Raw genomic sequence first — 20,925 nt, forward strand, 5'->3', positions numbered from 1 at the left:
AGATAGATGCAATGAGGTAACAGATTTTGGATAAAAACACCAACACCTTATCCCATAGTAGTGACAAGACCACCTGTTTGCTATTTACTATTTATTTATCTAACTTGATGAAATGAGGATCTACCAGGGGCTAAGCAATAAGAAAATACAGCCAGACATTAACACCTGTTCAAGCCTTACTTTGAATTGTCTGTATTTTCTAATCCAAGAAGTAGTCAGTTATCCCCTCAGTGAATTATGTGCAATCTCTACCTTTCTGTTCATAAAAGCTGGGATTTAATAATGTGAGATCGATACTGATCCATTCACAGTATCTTTAGGGGGTGTTTTTCTTATGTGTGCATTCCCACCCCCCCTAAAGAAGATACTGCTGTGTGACATTTTCCATTTAGTTGCTACTTAGAAAAGCATAAAATAAAAACAACCATTACCACAAGACACATTTCTGCATAAATTTACAGATGTTGGAAATGCACCACAACTTGATCGGTTTACAGAGAGATCTGTCACCTGACTGTATGATTTGCATTTGTAAATCTAGCTTCTCTCATCAATATGACTCTGTTCCCTTGCCCCTGTGCAATACTGCTTTCATTCTTTCATTTTAAACTGTGCTCCCATCTTACTTCATATCTCACTTATATCTCAACAGCCTTTTTCTTAACGTTCGGCTATAACATTCACTTGGAATTAAATCCTGCTGAAATCATTGAAACTTTCTTCTGAGTAAATGTTTTTGTGCTTGCAGTGTTCGGATCTAATTGTTTTTAAAAAAGGAAGAAGGAAGCTTTGCATTCTAGATACATAGACTTCGTGATTAATTGTTACAAATGTAATACGACTAAATGAGGAGGACTTTGACGGATCCATTAGAGCTGAGAAACAAATAAGTGAATAAAAAGCCCTATTAAGAAAAACACATTTTCTCTTGTAATTCTGAATGGAAGAGAAACTAGTGAAATTAAGTTCTATTAAATCCACAAGTTCTATTAATTTAGCTGACAGATTTGGAGAGCAGGAGAGAAAATGTTCCTCTGATAATCATAACAAATTAAAATGAAGTCATACAACAATTCCCAAATCTTTTACACCAACTATTATTCCTATTTCTCTAAGTTAGCCCATGCCCAGATTTCAGAATTCTGTACTCAGATATACCAATGGAGCCTTCTTGAGTTTTCAGTTTCCTCCTTCAGTGGAATCCTCTCTCTATGGAGGTCTCTAAACAGGCTTTACATTTCAGCTGCTAGGAAAAATGTGCTTTTGCACAGCTCCAATTCATTCCAATTGGCCTTATGGAAGAGGTCTGGCCTAATCTTCACATGACGGTAACCATAGCTCAGTGTCCCATTGGCTTTGAGATGGGCACACATGCACATGTGTGTATACTTGCTTCCCACCTCACCTCAAAGATGGGGAAAACTGTTTGAAAATTTGTTATGTATAGAAATGCCTCCTTCACTGTAGTATATAAAACTGTGCTTGTTGGTATCAGACCTCTTTGTACTGATTGGTGTCCTCACACCAATATACCATGTTCTGGAACACAGGGAGCTGCCTTATACCGAGTCAGACCATTGGTCAATGTAGCCCAGTATTGTCGACACTGACTGGCAGCTGCTCTCCAGGGCTTCAGGAAGGATTTTGTCCAGCCTTACTGGGAGATGCCATGGATTGAACCTGGGACCTTCTACGTGCAAAGCAGGTGCTCCACCATCAAGCCATGGCCCCTCCCCATGGGACACTATAACGAGAACGTATGATGGATTATTTTTATTTATCTGAATGAAATCTTAACACTTCCTTGTTAGTGTTGTTTTTAATTTCAGTTCAGGCTGTCCAAGTGGAAAGAAGTTCAATCCAGTCACGAGATCCAAAATTAGCATTTTATTCAGAACATTGGGGTCAGGGGTGTATCATTTATATTCTGGTACATAATACAGAGGCAAAGCTGTTGTCAGATGTCTCTCTGGTTTAAAAGCTCTTTTTAACATACTGTGTAATTACTTGAGCCATCAGTATTAGGCTAACTCTTGAGTTTTTTCTCTCTCTCTCTCTTTCTCTCTCTCTGTCGCTCTCCATTTTGTTTGTTTTTGGTACAAATTATGTAAAACATTTGTGCTAAGAACTTTTCTCCCTCCCCAAACAAATAATAATAATAAAAAAATTAAAAAAACCCAAACCTTGAGTACTCTAACTACAGCTCAACAATTGAATCAATGTCACTTGTTTGCAATCTGTTTGTAAATACTTTATCCATAACGAAAGATATAAACATGCAAAAACCTGAATCCATAGTCCAAATAATACATACACATGTTTGGAAGTCTCTGTACTCCTCCATAGACTATGCCAATAAAACATTATGTACACATACCATTTTTTACAGTGAAGTGGGAAAAAAAGTACTGGAAAATGCTTTTAAAAAAATGTGTATATGGATTAAGACCAAAATGTGTCTAACATTCTATAATAAGAAAAGAAAATCAGTTCTGCTACAAACTGGTGATATGAAAACTCCCTTTATTTGCAACCAGCTGCATAAGTTTTAGAATTTTAGTGAAAAACCCTAGCATCTAAAACTAGAAGTATTGTACATTTTTTTCTTCTTTTCATGGCCTTCTTCCCGCCCCCACCCCCAAATAACAAAATTTCCCCTTGAGGTTTTTTTTTTCTTTTCAATTTCCTTATTTTAATAAAAGCAATGCAATGTAACAAAAGCATGTTGAAGCATATTGGTGATTGATCTTTCTCCCCACCCCAATGTGGTTTGTCTCATCTTTTCATAAATCAGTACCATTTAAAGCCTTAAACATAAAACTAATTCCAATCTGAAAAAGGTACAAAAAGGCACATAAAATCCCAGTGCTTCTGTACTGTAAAATTCAAGTGTAACTGAGCTCAATTGTTTGTTTTCCTTTTTCCAAACAGCATTGGATGACTGATATTCCCAGTGAAACCAAATAGGTTTGCAGCCTACGCCAAAGCCTTCAGCAAGCACTTGTGCTAGTAGACTACAAAGTTAAAGCCTAGCTTCTGTATGCTTGTTGGGAATACCAGTGGAAAGGTTTGTACTTGTCCAAATGCACCGTCGGCCACCTTGGCATTCAGTCATCACCGCCTCCGTACATATCAGCAAGTTTCTTGAAACGTGGGCCCCAGTCATTTAGGTAGTCATAGTCTTGCTCGCCACCACTACTTGAAGAGTTGAGAGAGCTCAAAGATCCAGCGGTGGAACCGCTCCCCTCGTAGTCAAAGACTAGGAGGGAGTCATAAGGAGGGGCTGTAGGGTCATTGTCTGCTGCTTTAAGTCCCTGTCACAAAAGAGAGAAGGGAATAACACGATGAAGAGGAAAGTGGAACAACTAGCCCCAAGACACTTTGACCACTGGAACAGCATCTGGGGAAACACAGCAAAGAACCTTGGAGTATCAAATCCCTGAACTTGATTCCCTCTCAAATTAGCAGACAAGCGAGCAAAGCTATATGAAATGTGTGAGCATTAGGAATAATCCTTGCCATATATATATATATATATATATATATATATATATATATATATATATACATACATATATACACTTTGCTTTTCATATTGTAAACATCCCACTAATATGCAGGCCTACATCAGTAATAAAAGTACAAACCTCACATCTCTCAATTGCAGGCGATGCAAACAGCCTGAATCGAGAGATCAAAATCCCATCACATATTGCAAGCTTGGCATACAAAGATCCTATGGTCACTTTCTAAGTGAAAGAGTCCATTGAACAGCAACCTGACTAGTACACTCAGGCCTAAGCTACACCTACAGCCCTTTCGCAAGGGAGGAAGGGTGGTTACGAGTTTTCCCACTTCTGGGATCAGCACTCACGGGGCATTTTCAGGAGTGCCGTTGTGGGAGGACATGTGCCTTGTCACGATGCTGCCGCATGTGGATTGGGAGAAGTGGGCAGGGATAGGCATATTACGCAGCTACGGGGATAATTTTTTTAATGACTTGTCAGATGCGCATGAACGCAAATGCACAGCTACACATGGTACGGATAGGGAGTCCATCGAATGTGCGATGCTGCACAGATGTGTGTTGGTGTTTTTTTAAAAAAGAAACTTGGTGATGAAACACCATGCACATGCCCCCACAGGTCATTGAACTCACGGCGAACAGCAACAACCTCGCAAAGGGGGGGGACACACCGGTCGCGGACTTTGGGATTGAGCAAAAGAGGAGGGAAAACTGAGATGAAATCAGTCAGCAAAATCCCGGAATAACTGAGTGGTGGAGCCAAGATCACAGCTGGATCAGCTGTGCGTCATGTGGCCCGGTAGGGACAACTTTGACATTATTCTGTAATAAACGGCTGGAGTAGACACAGCTTCAGACATTCAAAAGAAATTACCAAATGACATGCGCATTAGTCAAATTCTGATGGGCTGATGCTCGTATATGGATTCAGCACCAGCAGCAGATGTGTGATGATCTCATGGCAAAGTACGCTTGGTCAGCAGCAGGTTAGGAGTGACCAAAGTGTAGGAAGCGCTGCAGGCATTTGCTTGCCTTCCTGCCTATTATCATTTGTATTTATGCAAAACACATGCAAAAGAGATGGAAGACAATTTCCATCTGCACAAGTAGGGGCAGGCATGAACTTTGCATGGGAATAAATCAAGAAATTCTGAAAAAGCACTACATTTGTGTAAAAGAATATGAATGGCATCAACTCAAAGCATTTCCTAGTTCTAATACATTCGTTTAAGTTGTTTAACATGGAGCTAATTATTAACAGATGGTAAGAATTTTTTCATTGTGCTATTAAATGGTAGTTCTGGCATTTATTTCCAACCCCCCCCCCCCCAACAGTTAAAACAAGGTCAAACAAGCGAGAACTCCATTTGGAAGGCACACTCTTGAGAATAGGGAGACTTCATCTGGCCAAACCCCCTCCCACATCTGTTTTTGAAACAAAACCACAAATTTATGTTTCATATTTGGTTTGCTGAGTAGAAAAGAAAAGAATAAAGGAAAGGAAAGACATATCCCTGCCGCCCCAAGATATTGCCTGCAAAGAATTCTAGGAAACTTTATAGCAACCTTGTAAATATATGCTAGCCTAGATTGCAAGCTGCCGTTTCAATCCTGCTTTCATGGCTATCGGCAAGACTAGCTTGTGTACTAGGCTCTGGGATGGCAGTTTAAGGCTCCCGTAACAAATGTATATTTTCTAAGGCAGCAAAAGTGTTCTTGTAAGTCAACTATCTACATCAAGAATGGACTGGGCACTCGTCCTCTTTAAGTCTTTTCAAGCTGGGAGTTAGATTCTCTTAGTTCAGCATCCACTGTTGGCAGTAGATGATATAAAACTGCTGGTGCTACTGAGTTTATAGGATAAAACTGCAATGAAAAATTCAATGTTCCAGAGGCTGCACTTAATGTGCAAACTGTTTGCTAGAGAAGAGGCCCTGAAAGGCAGTTTTACAGAGACACGATGCACCGCTTAAAGTTGCCTCAAAAAATTGCATTTACAACAAAACTAAGTGTTTGTGCATTTCATATTCTAAACAGCTTAATTTGGGACCCAAATTTAACAATGGAGCACTGAAAAGGGACAGCTTAATTTTTCATAGATTTTATTGATAAAATATGAAACAACTTCTGAAAAAGGTATTAGCTGCAAAACAAGCTCTTTTACTTTGCTGTAATCAACACAACCTTCAACGTGCAGCATAAACGCATTACATTTTATGCTCAGATGCAAAAGCTGCATTTTGGAAAGTAATGACAATTTAGAGCACAATCCTGTACGTGTTTACTCAGAAGTAAGTCCCACTGAGTTCAATGGGGCTTAGTCAGGTAGTTGAGCAGGGGTTTGCATCATTAATTGGCTTGGTTTATCATGTCTAATCAGGTCTTGCCCTTTGGGTAGCAGATAGAAAGCTGCTTTATACCAGGTCAGATTTGTACAACTAGCTGAGGACTGTCTACTCTAGCCTTCACCAACTTGGTGCCGTCCAGATGTTTGGGATGACATTCTTAACCATTGGTCATGCTGGTTGAGGTTGTCCAAAACATCTGGAAGGCACCAAGCTGGGGGAGACTGGTCTACTCTGAATGGCTGCAGCTCTGGTTTCACACAGAGCAGTGTCTTTCACATCACCTGCTACCTGATCTTTTTTAGCTGGAGATGGCAGCAATTGAACCTGGGGCCTTCTGCTCTACCACTAAGGTATTCAGACCAAGAAGAGTGAAGGTAGTTAGGTAGGAATAGAGAACAGGTGGACTAGAGACAAAGAAGGAAAGGTCAATCCACCCTCTTCAGAACCTCTGTGATGTGCCCTGCCTAGCTCCATGTAAAAGCCACTCAGCTTCCCCCAACCTGGCTGGTCATTTTGTTTGTTGAAAGGTTTCACAACCTACCCTCAGTCCTCCTTAGTTTCTAGAATATCTGACATAAACACAATTTCAGATAGAAGCATAATTTAAATAACTGAAATGAGCAGAGCACTATCTATGACCACTCCACAGTTTTATGTTTTCATTTGTATTCATATTTCTTCTTCTGTTCAATATTATAATTTCCGAAGTGGTATATACAAAGAAGAGATCAAAGCCTAGCTTTTTAATTCCCATTAGACTAGGCATTTACACACACCATAAAATTTGGTCAATGGTAAAAATAACATAAAAAAGGAAGAGAAACACTGGTAATTCTACATAGCGCCTATATAGACATATTTCTTGGGCGTGTTTTAGTGCACAAAAGCTCTACTTAAAGCCCTACAGCAAGACAAGTATTTAAAGCGTTTACAGAACATTAATTTTGCTGCCCTCTCTCTAATCTTATTTGATGGAACTCTTGGTCTTATTAGAGGTATCGAATTTCTGCAATTCTTGGAATTCAAAGGGTTATGTGTGAGGAAAATCAAAATGAACCTTTATTATGAGTTAGGAATTAATACATAAATTTAGGCTAAACTATCACTTTGTTAAACTATTTATTATGTTGAACCCAGAGAATAATCCCTCTTGGAGATATTGTGGTTAAGACTGATAACATATTATGGATGTAATTAATACCAATGCACAAAAGTTAATTGATGCATTTCTCTTTTTCTGTTTGAATGATTTAATTAAATTTCCCTCTGCTTAAAAATCCATATTTATGTCTATCAACCCAGATAATTTTAATTGTATAAGCACCTAAAAAAACACTATTTGGCTGTAAAAGCTATTCATTATCTGCACCAATGGTGTCTAATAGTTGCTAAAACGAATCTTGTTTTTCCTCCTCCACCTCCCATTTTACCTCATTAATGAAGTCTCCAATGTCCCCAGGATGAGGAGCTGCTGATCTGACCGGATACTGAGGTTCTGCATGGATAGGCCTTTCATCAAGTCGTCTTATTCCAGCAGGTTTGATGGTATCTGGTTCTATAGTGTCTGGCTGCTGGAGTTGACTTAAGTCATAGTCCTGTAAGTAATACACAATCAAAATGTTTGAAGATGTTAACAATGACGAAGGAAAAGCTGCCACTCCTGTAAAAGAAGACACATATTGAGAACTATAAAAGCGATTCAGAATGTTTCCTGAATGATCTTGCATCTCATTTAGAGTGAAATAGAATGTTTATTGCTTCCATAGGGTCCCTGTCTCAGTTTACAATGTCATTCCAGTTGGCTGCTTCCTTCGTGGTACACCTCATCTATTTTCCACTGTGAAACAGATTCAGAAGTAGCATTCATCTGTGACTAAACAATTTGCCTACTAAAGTACTGATTTACAATATGCAAAAAGTTGCCAATATTGAGTCCTTTGTTTTCTAAACACAAATAAAATCCCAGACATTATCATTGTAGATATAAACAAGGACAAAGCTCCATACACTTTGGCAATATCATTAAAGGACAATAAACTCCAGTGTTTGCAAGGGTGAAAGATTTAAAACAACTTGAATCCTTGAATAGGTCCTGATCCTAAGCTCCCCAGGGGCTGAGCTCAGGCACTTCTGCAGCAAAATATCCTCAAAGCCAATGATTCCGGTGGGACTTAACCCATGGAGAGTCATGTGATGTACCCAGGTTGAGTGACTTTTGTACTCAGCTCAACATGGGATAAATTATTCGACACAAATATATGAATATTAATTGTGTGGTAAACGGAAACATCACCAAATGAACTGGCACTAATACAGATTTAGGCGACACCACAGGGCTGTTCTCCTGATTATGGGTTGAGAAGATAGCCTTATACTTTACTCTGTTCCTGAGACCACGTGCCTTTGTGGCAAGAATCACAATGCTGCTTCCCTACCTACTCAGATTATAACTGAACAACAGGTCCCAGTTATTCCTGGCCTGTACAACTTCTTGCTGTAGCTGGAGAATGGCAGGTTGGGAATATTTTTCTGAGAGAACATTGAAACACATCTATGTTATCTCTAGCATGTCAGGTGAAAGGCTAGTTTTACATACATCCTATGAGATGCACCCTCATTGTATGGAAGCCTCTGATGTCAGGGGCTTCTGAGTATCCAATGTTCTGCTCAGCTGTTGCCAGCAAAGCAGGAGGAGTGACGGAGGCAATTTTCGCCTCTCTGACCTGTTTTCCTACATTTTCCTCTAGGACGGCCTTTTAAAAAATAGCTAGACTCTAAGCCACTAGCCTGATTCGAGATCTCTCTCTCTCTCTCTCTCTCTCTCTCTCTCTCTCTCTCAATTCTCTCTCTCCTACCCACCGGCACCCACCCACCCACCCCACTCATAAAGGAAGCGGAATGAAACAGAAGGACCCCCCTCTCCCCTGGTACAGCAGTTGGCGTTGGATATCCTGAAGGGCCACACTTTTCAGAAACAAATGGTTGGGCCTGATTGGCTCTAGAACGAATCTGGGACGTATTTGGAAATCCTTCAAATCTTCCCGGGTGCTTTACCTGCTGCCTTAGAAATTCATGAGAATTTGGACAGTTTCGTAATCACAAAAAGAAAGCAGAGATTGAGCTGGGAGGAGAGACACCAGACTGGGAACCAGCACTGCACTGAGTAACTGACTTGGGGCCTTGCTAAACCTACCTGAAAGTCTGGTTGGGAGGAGGGACGAGCCCGCGCTGCAGCTAGCGCGGGCTGTCACCCCGGTCTACACATCGATGTGACAGGGTAAAGGAAAGCCCCGTCACGTTGGCCATTTTGTTTTCTTTCTTAAAGGGGCCATGTGTGCAGGAGCGCACCAACGATGAAGGTAGGTTCTTTTTTTCTTTTTTTTAAAAAAAGGTTTCCCCACTCCCCCCGATTTCCCCCCACCCGCAATGTCTGATGCCCGCCCGCAATGTCCGATTCCCTGCCCGCCCCCCACCCGCGATGTCCAATCCCCCCGCCCGCCCACAATGTCCAATGCCCGCCCGATGTCCCCTGGGCCGCGATTCCCCCTGATCTCCCCTGGCCTCCATTTCCCGCCCCCTCATGTCCCGTAGGCTGTGATTCCCGTCCCTCATGTCCCCACCGAAGCCCTGATGGCCGCAGAGCTCCTGTGGAGCGCTGCGGCCCATCTGCCGCGTTTCCAGGCTACTCGGGAGTAAATGTGGTAGCTAGGAAAAGCGGCGGACCTGGCTACACGCCTGTGATCTCAGGCTCAGCCCGAGACCGCAGGAAAAACCGGGCCAGAAGCGGTGCCGGTTACCCCAGGCCCAGGGAGGGTTCACCCCTGCCTGAGCCCGGGATACCCTGTGCGTCATCTGGATGCACAGGGGTGAGTCCGGGGCTCGCTCCTGGCTAAAGCCCCGTCTAGCAAGGCCTTTGGTCTTCTCCGGGGGAAGAGAGATATTCTGCTGGCTTGTCACTGCCCCCCATGCCTTTAATAAGAAATCATCCCTCAAGTAGAGGAGCTGTCAACACCAAACTGCGTGGCATTCCAAAGGTATTCTTTCTACAATATGACCACAAAGCAGGACCAACCCAAGACATCCTGCTAACTGAGGTAAAGGACAAGAGAGTGCCCCCTGCCTATTTCATGTACAGAAGACAAACAACCTTACTTCTACAATGGCAGCATCCTCCACTGTACTTGGGGGCAGGCCAGCTTAGAGGATGCAGGGAAAGCTACACGGTATGTACAGTTCTTGTTCACCAATATCTTGCAACTGTTCTCCACCCCCCAGCATCCACTGCCTGAGGCAATCAGTTCTCTGTGCCTAATGGTGGAGTTGGCCCTGTCACAAATCTTCAGAGAAAAGTGCCCATCTAGATGGGGTCTTGGTCTGCTCCAGCAAGGCTCTTAAAATGATGCTCAACATTATTATTATTATTATTATTATTATTATTATTATTATTATTAAAGATACTGTGTTGGATCCAGATCTAGTCGCACTTAGAGTATACACATTAAAGTCAATGGGAATTAAATTAGTCATGAATAATTTAAGACCCATTGATTTCAATGGGTTTATTCAAAGTCTGGACCCAAGCCATAGTTCTTGAAATCCTAAGTGCTATGTACAAATCAGGCTATGCTGAGGAACCAAATTAAAGGACATGTTCTAGATCTAATCCAGTTACCTTTCTTAGGTGAACTTTGCAACTAAGATTGTAGTGCCTGAATTTGCTTTCCTTTCCGCCCTCCTCCTCCCTCCCAATCCCTTTTTCTTTTTGTGTCATGTCTTTTAGATTGTAAGCCTGTGGGCAGGGACTGTCAAGAAATACTTTTGTAAGCCGCCGTGAAAGCCTTTTTGGCTGAATGGCGGCATAAAAATGCTTAAATAAATAAATAAATAAACATAGGGTAATGATTAAGAAAAACACTACCTTGGTGTTTTCTACATTAATAGGGCAATTCTACTCATGTTTAGTCATAAAAAAAATGACCTACAACTCATGCTGGCTGGGGAACACTGGGAATTGTAGGATTTCCTTTCTGACTAAATGTTTTATTTATTATTTAATTTATTTAAAACATTTCTTGGCTGCCTTTCAGGGCAAAAGCCCTCACAAGGTGGCTTACAACAATGAAATGCATAAAAACAGGTAAAATATTAAAAGCAATACAAATATAAACACAATAAAATAGCAATGAAAACAACAATAAATGCCAACAACAGCAATAGCAGCAACAACAGTAATCATATCACAACAAGGCCAGAGTAAAATAATGTTTTCAAGGCCTTCTAAAAAGTCAGCAAGGATGGTGTATGGTGGACCTCTGATGGGAGCTTGTTCCAAAATTGTGGGGCCACTACAAAGAACGCCCTCTCACCTGTGATCACCCACCTAACTGCTCTCAGGGGTGGGCAAATGAGAAAGTCCTCATTTTCTGACCTTAAAGTGTGGGCAGGCTGATATGGGTGAAGGTGGTCCTTCAAGTAACTTGGTCCCAAATCATTTAAGACTTTAAAGGCCAAAAACCAGTACTTTGAATTGGGTTTGGAAACACACTGGCAACCAGTGCAGCTGGCGCAGTATAGGCATTATGGGAGCAAATTGCCTCACCCCCTCAATAGTACAGGCATTCTGCACCAGCTGAAGTTTCTGAACCGTCTTCAAAGACAGGCCATAGCTAGACCTAAGGTTTATCCTGGGATCATCCAGGGTTCGCTCCTGCCTGAGCCCTGGATCCCCTGTGTGTCACCTAGATGAACAGGTTTGAACCCTGGACGATCCAGGGATAAACCTTAGGTCTAGCTATGGCCACAGCCTCACATACCAAGGGGGAGGGACTTTTCGGTGGTGGCCCCCCGACTGTGGAATGATCTCCCCGATGAGGCTCATCTGATGCCAACACAGTTATCTTCTCCCAGGCATTTAACAACGCTAAATTTGTTTTTTAACGGACCCCAGAACTGTTGTTTTTAAATGGATACTGTTGTTTTTCTATTTCTGTTTTTATGTTTCTGATGGTTTTTAAATTTTGAATACTTTTTAATGTTTACTGTTTTTAACTTTTGTATACCGCCCAGAGAGCTTTGGCTATGGGGCGGTATATAAATGTAATAAATAAATAAAAAAAATACCACACATTACAGTAGTCCAGCCTGGATGTAACTAGTGTGTGGATAACTGAGGCAAGGCCTGTTCTCTCCAGCTAGGGCCACAGCTGGGGTACTAACCTAAGCTGTTAGAAAGCACTCCTGGACACTGCAGCTACCTGGGCTTCCCTAGTTAGCTCAGGGTTCAGGAGGACTCCCAGACTGCAAACTTGGATCTTTTAAGGGGAGTGCAACCCCATCTAAGACCAGTTGAAATCTCCATCCAAGCCACAGTACCTCCATCTTGTCTGGATTAAATTCCAGCTTGTTCACTCTCATCCACCCCAAAACAGCCTCTAGACATGGGTTCAAGAATTCCACAGCCTCCCTGGGATGTGCAGATGGAAATGAGAAGTAGCTGAGTATCATCTGCATACTGTTGACATCTCAGCCTAAACCTCCTGATATGCCCTAAATGTACCTGATTAATTGACCTCAAGCAAAACTGCACATAAAAGTAGGATGATGTAAATATATTTCTTCCCCCCCCCCTCCATTAAACCCAGGGAAGCAAAAGAGGGTGTTTATCAATTGCCACATCCTTCTCAGTTGTCAAAAGAGAAAAGCCAGGGCAGACCTTATTATGGGGCATGGGTACTTGGATTATGTCACCATATTTAGTTTTCATACAGCATGCTGACCCCATTTCCCCCCCACAATAGATCACTGTAACAAATGGGTCAGTGTGGAGTCAATACTACTAGAAATGTTTTCCAGTGTTAACAATGTATTAATTAAGTTGGTGAAGTCAAATCTGTCATCCTAGGTTAATCAATATCTGGTATTGCTTGTTTGCTGTGATAAAAGTAATTGGAGTTACAGATGTAGCAAAGGAAGATCCGATGTACAGTAAGTTCATCAACTCTGATGTTATGTAAAAACTGGGAGTAATACCCATATAGGAAATGCAGTATACCTGAAGTGGACTAGAAGCTGGGATTTGAACCGATGACACTGCTCCAGAGTAAACGCTCTTATCCATTGGACTATATTGTATTATTTATTTACAACATTTATATACCACTCAGTTAACTAACACAGATTCCAGAGTGGTGAACATAAATATAAACAGTAAAAGAAAGAAGATTAAAAAAGGAAATTAAAATTATTCAATTTAAAAACAAAGGAGCCAGAAAAAAGCAGCTAGTCGGTTGGGGAAGGCTTCTCGAAAGAGAGATGTTTTCAGGAGGTGCCGGAAGCAGCCTAGTGTTGGTGCCTTCCTGACCGCCAGGGAAAGAGAGTTCCACAGAGAAGGGGGCCACTACACTAAAGGCTCTTCTCGAATAGGATAATATATTTCTAATCGTCTTGCATTCTTTTTATGGAGCATTTTCCCCAAGGGCTGAACATCATTCCTTTTCATGATCAGCATATAGAGACAACCCAGAAAAAGCCAATTTCAGTAGATATTGTTGCGACATTTATGGAGATTAAGTCCAGTTCTGAACTATGTCCAAACATTCACTAACTTCAATATGAGCCAGAATATAAATAGCAAGCCCAGACGAATTAAGAAAAGTTAGTTTATTCACATTAATAACGTCTTATGATTGATCTTAATTAATATAAAGCTTAAAATGAAAACAATCAGATAGTCCTGCCTATGTCATCTTACTGCTAGATGGTTTTTGAAAATCTGATAGAGTGGCCTCATATTGGATTAGGAACGGCACAGCCCAGGTTAAAACCCCACACAGCCATTAAGCTTACTGGGTTACCTTGGATCAGGTCACATGATTGCCACAGTCCACTGTGGCTTATTTAAACCACTGTGGATTGTGATGCATGCTGGCAACGCCAGTGAGGGTGGCCTGTTGCCATGATTAACAAACCACCCATAACCCATGGGATCTTTAGGGTTTGGACATCATGGTACACTGTGGCAATTGCCCGCCATGGCTTGAGTATTTGCAATGGATGCCACTGTGGGCTGCGGCATTCATGTGAACCATGCTACTGTCTCTCAGCCCAATTTACCTTACAGGGCTGTTGTAAGGATAAAATGGAGGTTGGAGAGAGAGAGGCCATGCATGCTATCTTGACCTCCTTGGAAGAATGGTGAACTAAAACAAAACAAACAAAGAAACAAACAGCTTAATGTGAGAGATGAACGCCCACTGTGATATGCCCCAGAAAAATGCCAGCTGCAGGGAGCACTGTCATTAGTACTAGTTTCCACTCCCAATTTAAGGTGTTGGCATTAACTTATGAAGCCCTAAACAGCTTGGGGGCAGGTTAATTGAAGGATTGCCTATTCCTATATATCTTCCCAATTCTTAAGTCCTTTACCAGAGGTCCTTCTCCAGGCCTGCCCCACTTCCTTGCTTAATTAGGTGAGTCAGCCACTAGGGAGAGGACGTGGTCTGTGGTGGAATGCCTTCCCCAAAGAGCCTCACCAGGCACCTGGAAAGGTCTTTTTGGTGTCACGTGAACAACTTTATTTTCCCAGACCTTTTAATTTTTAGTGCATTTTAGATCTTGACACTATCTTTCCCCTTGCTGGCTTTGTACTAGTTTTTTTCCCCACCCTTGTCCTGGTTTTAGGCTGATCTTGGGCTTGTTTATGTTGGTTTGTGATGTTGACAGTGTTAAACTGATTTTTATGTTATTATATTTTGTATTTTATGGTTTTGCAATGTTTTGTTGTCATAAAATAACAACATTTACCTAAATCAGGCATTTTAGATTTAGGTATTTTGATAGAGACTGCACTTTTAACTTTTTCACATATTTCTGTCTGACACGTAAGAAATGGGAAAGTTGAGCTGAATACATCCTTGCCTAAGGCCTGGGCTGCAGTTGAAGCTGCTGCCCAGACCACGATGGAGCCAGGTAAGTGGAAGGGGGGCTTATTCAGGCCCCATTTTGTACCCCCATCCCCACTTACCTGCCTCCGCCATCCACCGCTGAGGCAAGAAGGGGGGAAGGGGGGGCAAAATGGGGCCTGAATATCAATCTGGACCTCCGGATCTCGCTCCGGATCCAGAGCGGATCGAAGGAGGTCCAGATCGACCTGAAACGGTTCGGGCCCGATTTGGAAGGCCCGGATCGGGATCTGAATCGTTTCGGGGAGAGGGTGCACAGCCCTACTAAACATAGGATCTGGCTACAAACGTTTTTGAAAATCATGACATAGCTGCTCAAGATACCATGAAATTTCAATGGATTTTAAAGAACTGATCTACTTTTAAGCAGGAGAAAAAGAGTTTGGGATCATGTTAAGCTGTTAAAACACACAGTAATATGGGAGCTCTGAAGATATAACCTTATTCTGCCATAAAAGATACAGGTTTTGTTGGAGTGTGTGTGATTTTCTTCTTCTTTAATGCTATATAATATATGGTGTCTTTAGTACAACTTCATGCTTGGTCATTCCTGACATTTTTGGAAGAATGCACTAGTGAAAGTTCATATGGATAAAATGAATTTTCTCTAACATTCACTTATATGTGCAGCATTACATAATGAGAGGTTAAACCAGAGTAAATAGAAATATTTCCATTTAGTGCTCAGTAAACCCTTTCGCAAAAAGAGAAAAAAGGCATCTTTAAGGTTTTTGTTGTAATGCTTGGAAAACAACAAGATGAAATCACTATTATAAAACCACATGTTCTATAGCACTGTATTTAACTCTATCCAACAGGGCACTTACGTCCCCGCTGATTCTGTTGCATTCTGCTAATTTAATTCTTCTGGGGACAACTGCAAATGAGCGAAAACACTCATTTCTGGAATGGGGCAGGTCAGTGGAATTTGCCCAAGGAGCTCCACTAACCTGTCCTGATCCAGAAATAAGCATCTTTGTTCATTTCTTCCTCATTTTGGGGCATCAAATCTCCATTGCGGGACCTACCACTCGCGCAACAGAATCACTGGGAGTATAAGTGCCCCGTTGGATACTGCCCAATATATATACACATAAAATTTCCTGGAGTAAATAGGTTGTTGGTTTTTGTTAGCAACATGCAAATAAAGAGCTTTTAGTAATTTCAATTTGTAATTCGAACTATACCTTTGCTATGGTAATAGTTCGCTTTCTTTTAAGAACTATTGTTATTTGCAGGCTTGCTATTTCAGGGGCTTACAAACACATTTCAGAAATATTTTCTAAAAGAACTAATTAACTTATTATCCCTTTAATCACAAGGGGAAATCTGTAGAGATCAAAGGGTATGATTGGCTTTAAAAAGATATAGATTTTAATGCCATGTTTTTCTTACTCTGTGCAATATTCCAGTGCTTAGAGCTGGTACACTTACTGTACAAATCTAAACTGAATACTTGCTTTCAACACAGAACCTGAAACGTGACTTTGATAAGGTCATACACCAAACACCATGCATTTAGATGTCCACCAGCCTCTATTAACTGTTACAGAACTATTATTTGTTACAGATGCTCAATGGAAGAGAAGGACAGGGAAGGAAAAGCTGCCGTGACTCATTTTTGGATTCTTCATTCAATACATGCATTATGCTAAGTGCTGGTAAAAGCCTCAATTTGAAGGCAAAATGCATTATTCCTCCTAGTGACCGTCTTCCCATGTGGCTTTCATGGCTCTGTACCATCCTTGAAAACAAGCACCTTTGCCTGTGATTATGCTAGTGAAGGATATAAGGTGGAGTGAACTTATTATCCCCATTTAGTACTCCCAAGTGTTCTGCAGCCAACTTTAATTGTTATTTAATGATTATGCCTGCCTCCAAACAGATCAAACGATGTATGCAAGGAGGTTGGGAAAAGCTAGTGCAAGCAATCAATAGCCCTGTCCTTTTCCTTCCAGAGGAAAGCATTATGCTCTTTTGATGCACTGAATTGCAATTTCTAAGCACATGTAATTGTGGCAAAATAAGACATGTGATTTTCACACATGCCAGTGTGCATGTCTTGTAGAGTTTTTTCTCTAAATTTTATTATCTATTTATTTTCAGGATTTTGGCCCTACTTTTCCTGCAAAAAAACCCATTCCCAGAGCAGGTAAAAGAAATGGGTAAAGAAAGAAAGAAAAAGGTCATATGTAAGGCAGTCTTGAAATAACCTTTGCATTTTTGAAATTGTTAAGTTAATAAGGAGTTGGATTATTTTAAAACATGAAAGTAACACTTTTCTGGATTTCCTCCACTCTTTGCAGCTGTTTGTTCAGTATACATTATGCATTTCTCACCTGGTCTTCTTCTCCACCACCTTCTTCATCATACTTCAGAATATTGTCTCTTACATCATCTTCGGGGTCAATAAGCAACTGTTTGGCCTGACGTTCCTTATCACGACGTTTCATCCAAACCACAAACATGAGAACTAGAACTGGGATGAAGGAGAACAAAGGCAGAAAATATTAGCTCCTCCTTACATTATTGCTTGTTGTAAAAGATGCATGAAATCAGAACACTAAATACTAATTCTGGTTTGGCCATTACTTTCCCCTTTTTGAATCTTAAAGAACCAAGCAGCGAAATGAGAAGACAACTGCTGTAGACATTATTGTAATGTCTAAATGGTTAAATGCAAATGGGATGTACAAAACCTACAGAATTTTGAGTCTGAAGATAACATTCAAAAAGAGGTCATAAATTGAAACTCTACCATGGGATGATCAACCACTCAGAATTTCTTCACCACAAAAGTTACTGTAAAGTGCCCATAAACTAATTCGGAAGCTACAGCAGATGTAGAATGCAACCAGCTAGCTGTCCACTATTAATGGGCACATATTAACGTCCATCACACTTCAGTTATACTGGGCTTTCTATTTATTTTTATTCAATTAGTTAACTTATATCCTGCACCTTTAGCACATAAGCACTCTCGGGTGTCTCACTGTTTAAAAATAAAAATAATACAACAAAACATTAAATATATAATACAATAGAAAACAGATAATAATAATAGCAAATAAAAATCAGAAAGGCAGATAAAGCAATATAGAACTCCAAACTTGATTTGCTTCCAAACTCATAGGAACATTGGGTGCTGCCTTTTACTGAATCAGACCACTGGTCCATCTAGTTCAGTATTGTTGATACTGACTGGCAGCAGCTCTCCAGGGTTCCAGGCAGGATTCCTTCCTAGCCTTACCTGGAAATGCCAGGAACTGAACCTGGAATCATCTACCTGCAAAGCATGTATTAAAAATAGGAACATGAGAAGAGCTGTGCTGGATTAAACCAAGGTTCATCTAGTTCAGCATTCTACTCCGTGGCCAACTAGCTGCCCACAGGAAACCCACAAGCAGGGCATGAGTGCAAAAGCACCCTTCCACCCATGTTCCCCAGCAACTTACGTACATAGGCATACTGCCTCTGATGCTGGAGGTAGCATATAGCCATCCAGGACTATTTATTTATTTATTTATTTATTTATTTATTTATTTATTAAACTTATATACCACTCCCATAGCCAGGGCTCTCTGGGCGGTTTACAGAAATTCTAAAATTGAGGTAAAAACAAGTATACAAAATTTAAAACTCTAAAACACAGAACATACACACACGAAGCATTAAAAACCGATTAAAAACTAAACATGTGGGCAATTAGGATGTGCCGCCATATGCCTGGGCAAAGAGGAAAGTCTTAACCGGGCACCGGAAGGGTAGCAGCGTTGGCGCCAGGCGAGCCTCATCAGGGAGATCATTCCATTCCACAGTCTGGGGGCCACCACTGAAAAGGCCCAATAGACTAGTAACTATTGATAACTTTATCCTCCATGAATTTGTCCAATGCCCTTTTAAAGCCATCCAAAGTGGTGGCCATCATTACAACTTGTGGAAGTGAATTCCATAGTTTTACTGTGTGCTGTGTGAAAAAGTAGTTCCTTTTATCTGTCCTGAATCCCCCACTGAGCTATTGCTCTTGAATGAATGAACTCAATTCGTGGTGCTGTTTATATCACAAAGAAAACCCTGAACAGCTTGGGGCCAGATAAGTTAGGCAACACCTGTCCCACATGAACTCTCTTCTTAAGTTGTCCTCAAGAAGCTCTGCTTAGGATTTAACATTTATGGAAGATTCAGCGGGTGTGTTTTGAGAGCATGGCTTTCTCTCCTGCAATGCCAGTTATGGAGCTCACGTCCCAACAATGCTGGACTAGGTGGACCCTTGGTCTGATCCAGCATGGCCAGGCTGTGTCCCTTTCTGGATTGAAATGTTTAATTAAGATCTTCTTTTTTCACCAGGTTTTTCTATAAGTGCTGGTTGATGTTAATATTTGGAGGAGGAACGTTATGAGACTGTTGTTTTGGGATTTTAAAGCTAGGTATGCGTTCCTTTGCTGTTGGTTTATTGTTTCAACTCTTTTTTTAATTGTTGTCTACCATTTGTGATGAAAAACCTTATATAATACCACCCACCATGCTTGCTTGGAAATGCCAAACACCTAAATAGCAGTTCATAAGAGGGAAAGAAGGCAAAGAAAAGACTCCATCAACATATGCTGTTAAGAAGTGGGTCACAAGCTTTAGTGGGCCAGTGGAGACCATAGCATACTGTATTATCCCCAAACAATCTATTGTTGGTGGCCACCCATAGAGAAAGCTACAGCCTATCCTTTGGCAAGCATATCAGCTGCTAGGGAAGTCTTTTGGGAGCATATTTCAAGGACATACCACAAATCACTGTTAAAATGGCCAGATGACTTACTGAGTAATATGATGATGCAGAGGAGAATTGCAATGATGGCACCTGTGCCCAGCCCTGCACCTACAATCCTGTCTGATTCTGTACATTCTCCATTTAAATCACACTGGCAAACCTTCACTTTCAGAATAGATGTGCTGGACTTGGGAGGATTTCCAGAATCTGTTATTATTATTGGAACATCGTAGAGTCCGGCTTCAAGGAACTTAATCTTCAAAGCTAGTTGGGCACGGTCACCTGAAAAAGAAAACTTGGCTTACATGGGCATGAAGTGACTGGAAAAGTGTCTATTCTAGTACCACATTCAGAACAGCATCTCAAGTTACTTGAGGGTGCACTTTTGTCACAACATGAGAAAAGCCTCTTGGCTTTCCACTAAGTTATAGGCATGTAAAGAACCTAACGGATGTCAATTCCAATCCCTTGAGCCAGACTGTCTGATGTAACAAACAGACTATCTCATATTGTTCAGATTATTTATTTATTTATTGCATATCTATACCGCCCAATAGCTGGAGCTCTCTGAGCGGTTCACAAAAATTAAAAACGTTCAAAGTATAAAACAACAGTATAAAACCATAATATAAAATACAATATAAAAGCTCAATCAGATAAAAACAGCAGCAATGGAAAATTACAAATTTAAAACACCAGTTAAAATTTATTTATAGACTGTTAAATTGCTGGGAGAATAAAAAGGTCTTCACCTGGCGTCTAAAGGCATATAATGTAGGTGCCAAGTGAACCTCCTTAGGGAGCTCATTCCACAGATTACAAAAGCCCATGAGAAAGGAGCGAGCTTGAGGAAGGCCGAACCATGCTCAATTATTATATTTGATTCAATTCAACATTTCATAGTCACATTCACTTAAAAATATTAGATACAGCAGATGGGGAACTGCTGTATCTAATATTTTGTAGCTATTGAGAAAAATAGCTACAAAAAAGATGCAAATATTTGTTCTAAAAAGATATGCACATTACCACTGATACGAATAATAGTCCAGTTTCTCTTAACGCTGGGAGGAGTATTTGGCAATTCAAAGGCAAATGGTCCGGCATTTGGATCAATGTCATTATCTATCGCTGTGATGTTTGCTGCATTGGGCTGTAGTGTTTCACAGGTTATAGCTTCTTGGGGATCCACTCGGGGAGCATTATCATTGATGTCAAGCAGATATATCTGAAACGTGCCAGTCCCACTCATGGGAGGGATTCCTTAAAGGACAAAGAAAAGTAACATAAACCTGCTTCCTATTAAAAAGGGATTGCAGTAGTTAATGA

General features: G+C 40.9%; 1 protein-coding gene across 1 annotated transcript in view; it reads right to left on the reverse strand.

The window, feature by feature from the left end:
- Positions 1 to 2,666: 2,666 nt before the first annotated feature.
- Positions 2,667 to 20,925, reverse strand: part of CDH2 (cadherin 2) — a 147,415-nt gene continuing 129,156 nt past the window's right edge. Inside the window, exons 12-16 of the mRNA XM_063130668.1 lie at positions 20,626 to 20,859; positions 19,645 to 19,878; positions 17,174 to 17,313; positions 7,305 to 7,469; positions 2,667 to 3,314 (exon numbers count right to left, since the gene is read on the reverse strand). Coding sequence (XP_062986738.1) covers positions 3,108 to 3,314; positions 7,305 to 7,469; positions 17,174 to 17,313; positions 19,645 to 19,878; positions 20,626 to 20,859 — 980 coding nt within the window. The 3' untranslated portion in view covers positions 2,667 to 3,107. The remainder of the gene's footprint in view (positions 3,315 to 7,304; positions 7,470 to 17,173; positions 17,314 to 19,644; positions 19,879 to 20,625; positions 20,860 to 20,925) is intronic.

The sequence above is a fragment of the Elgaria multicarinata genome, chromosome 7 (assembly GCF_023053635.1).
Source record: "Elgaria multicarinata webbii isolate HBS135686 ecotype San Diego chromosome 7, rElgMul1.1.pri, whole genome shotgun sequence".
Taxonomy (NCBI): Eukaryota; Metazoa; Chordata; class Lepidosauria; order Squamata; family Anguidae; genus Elgaria; species Elgaria multicarinata.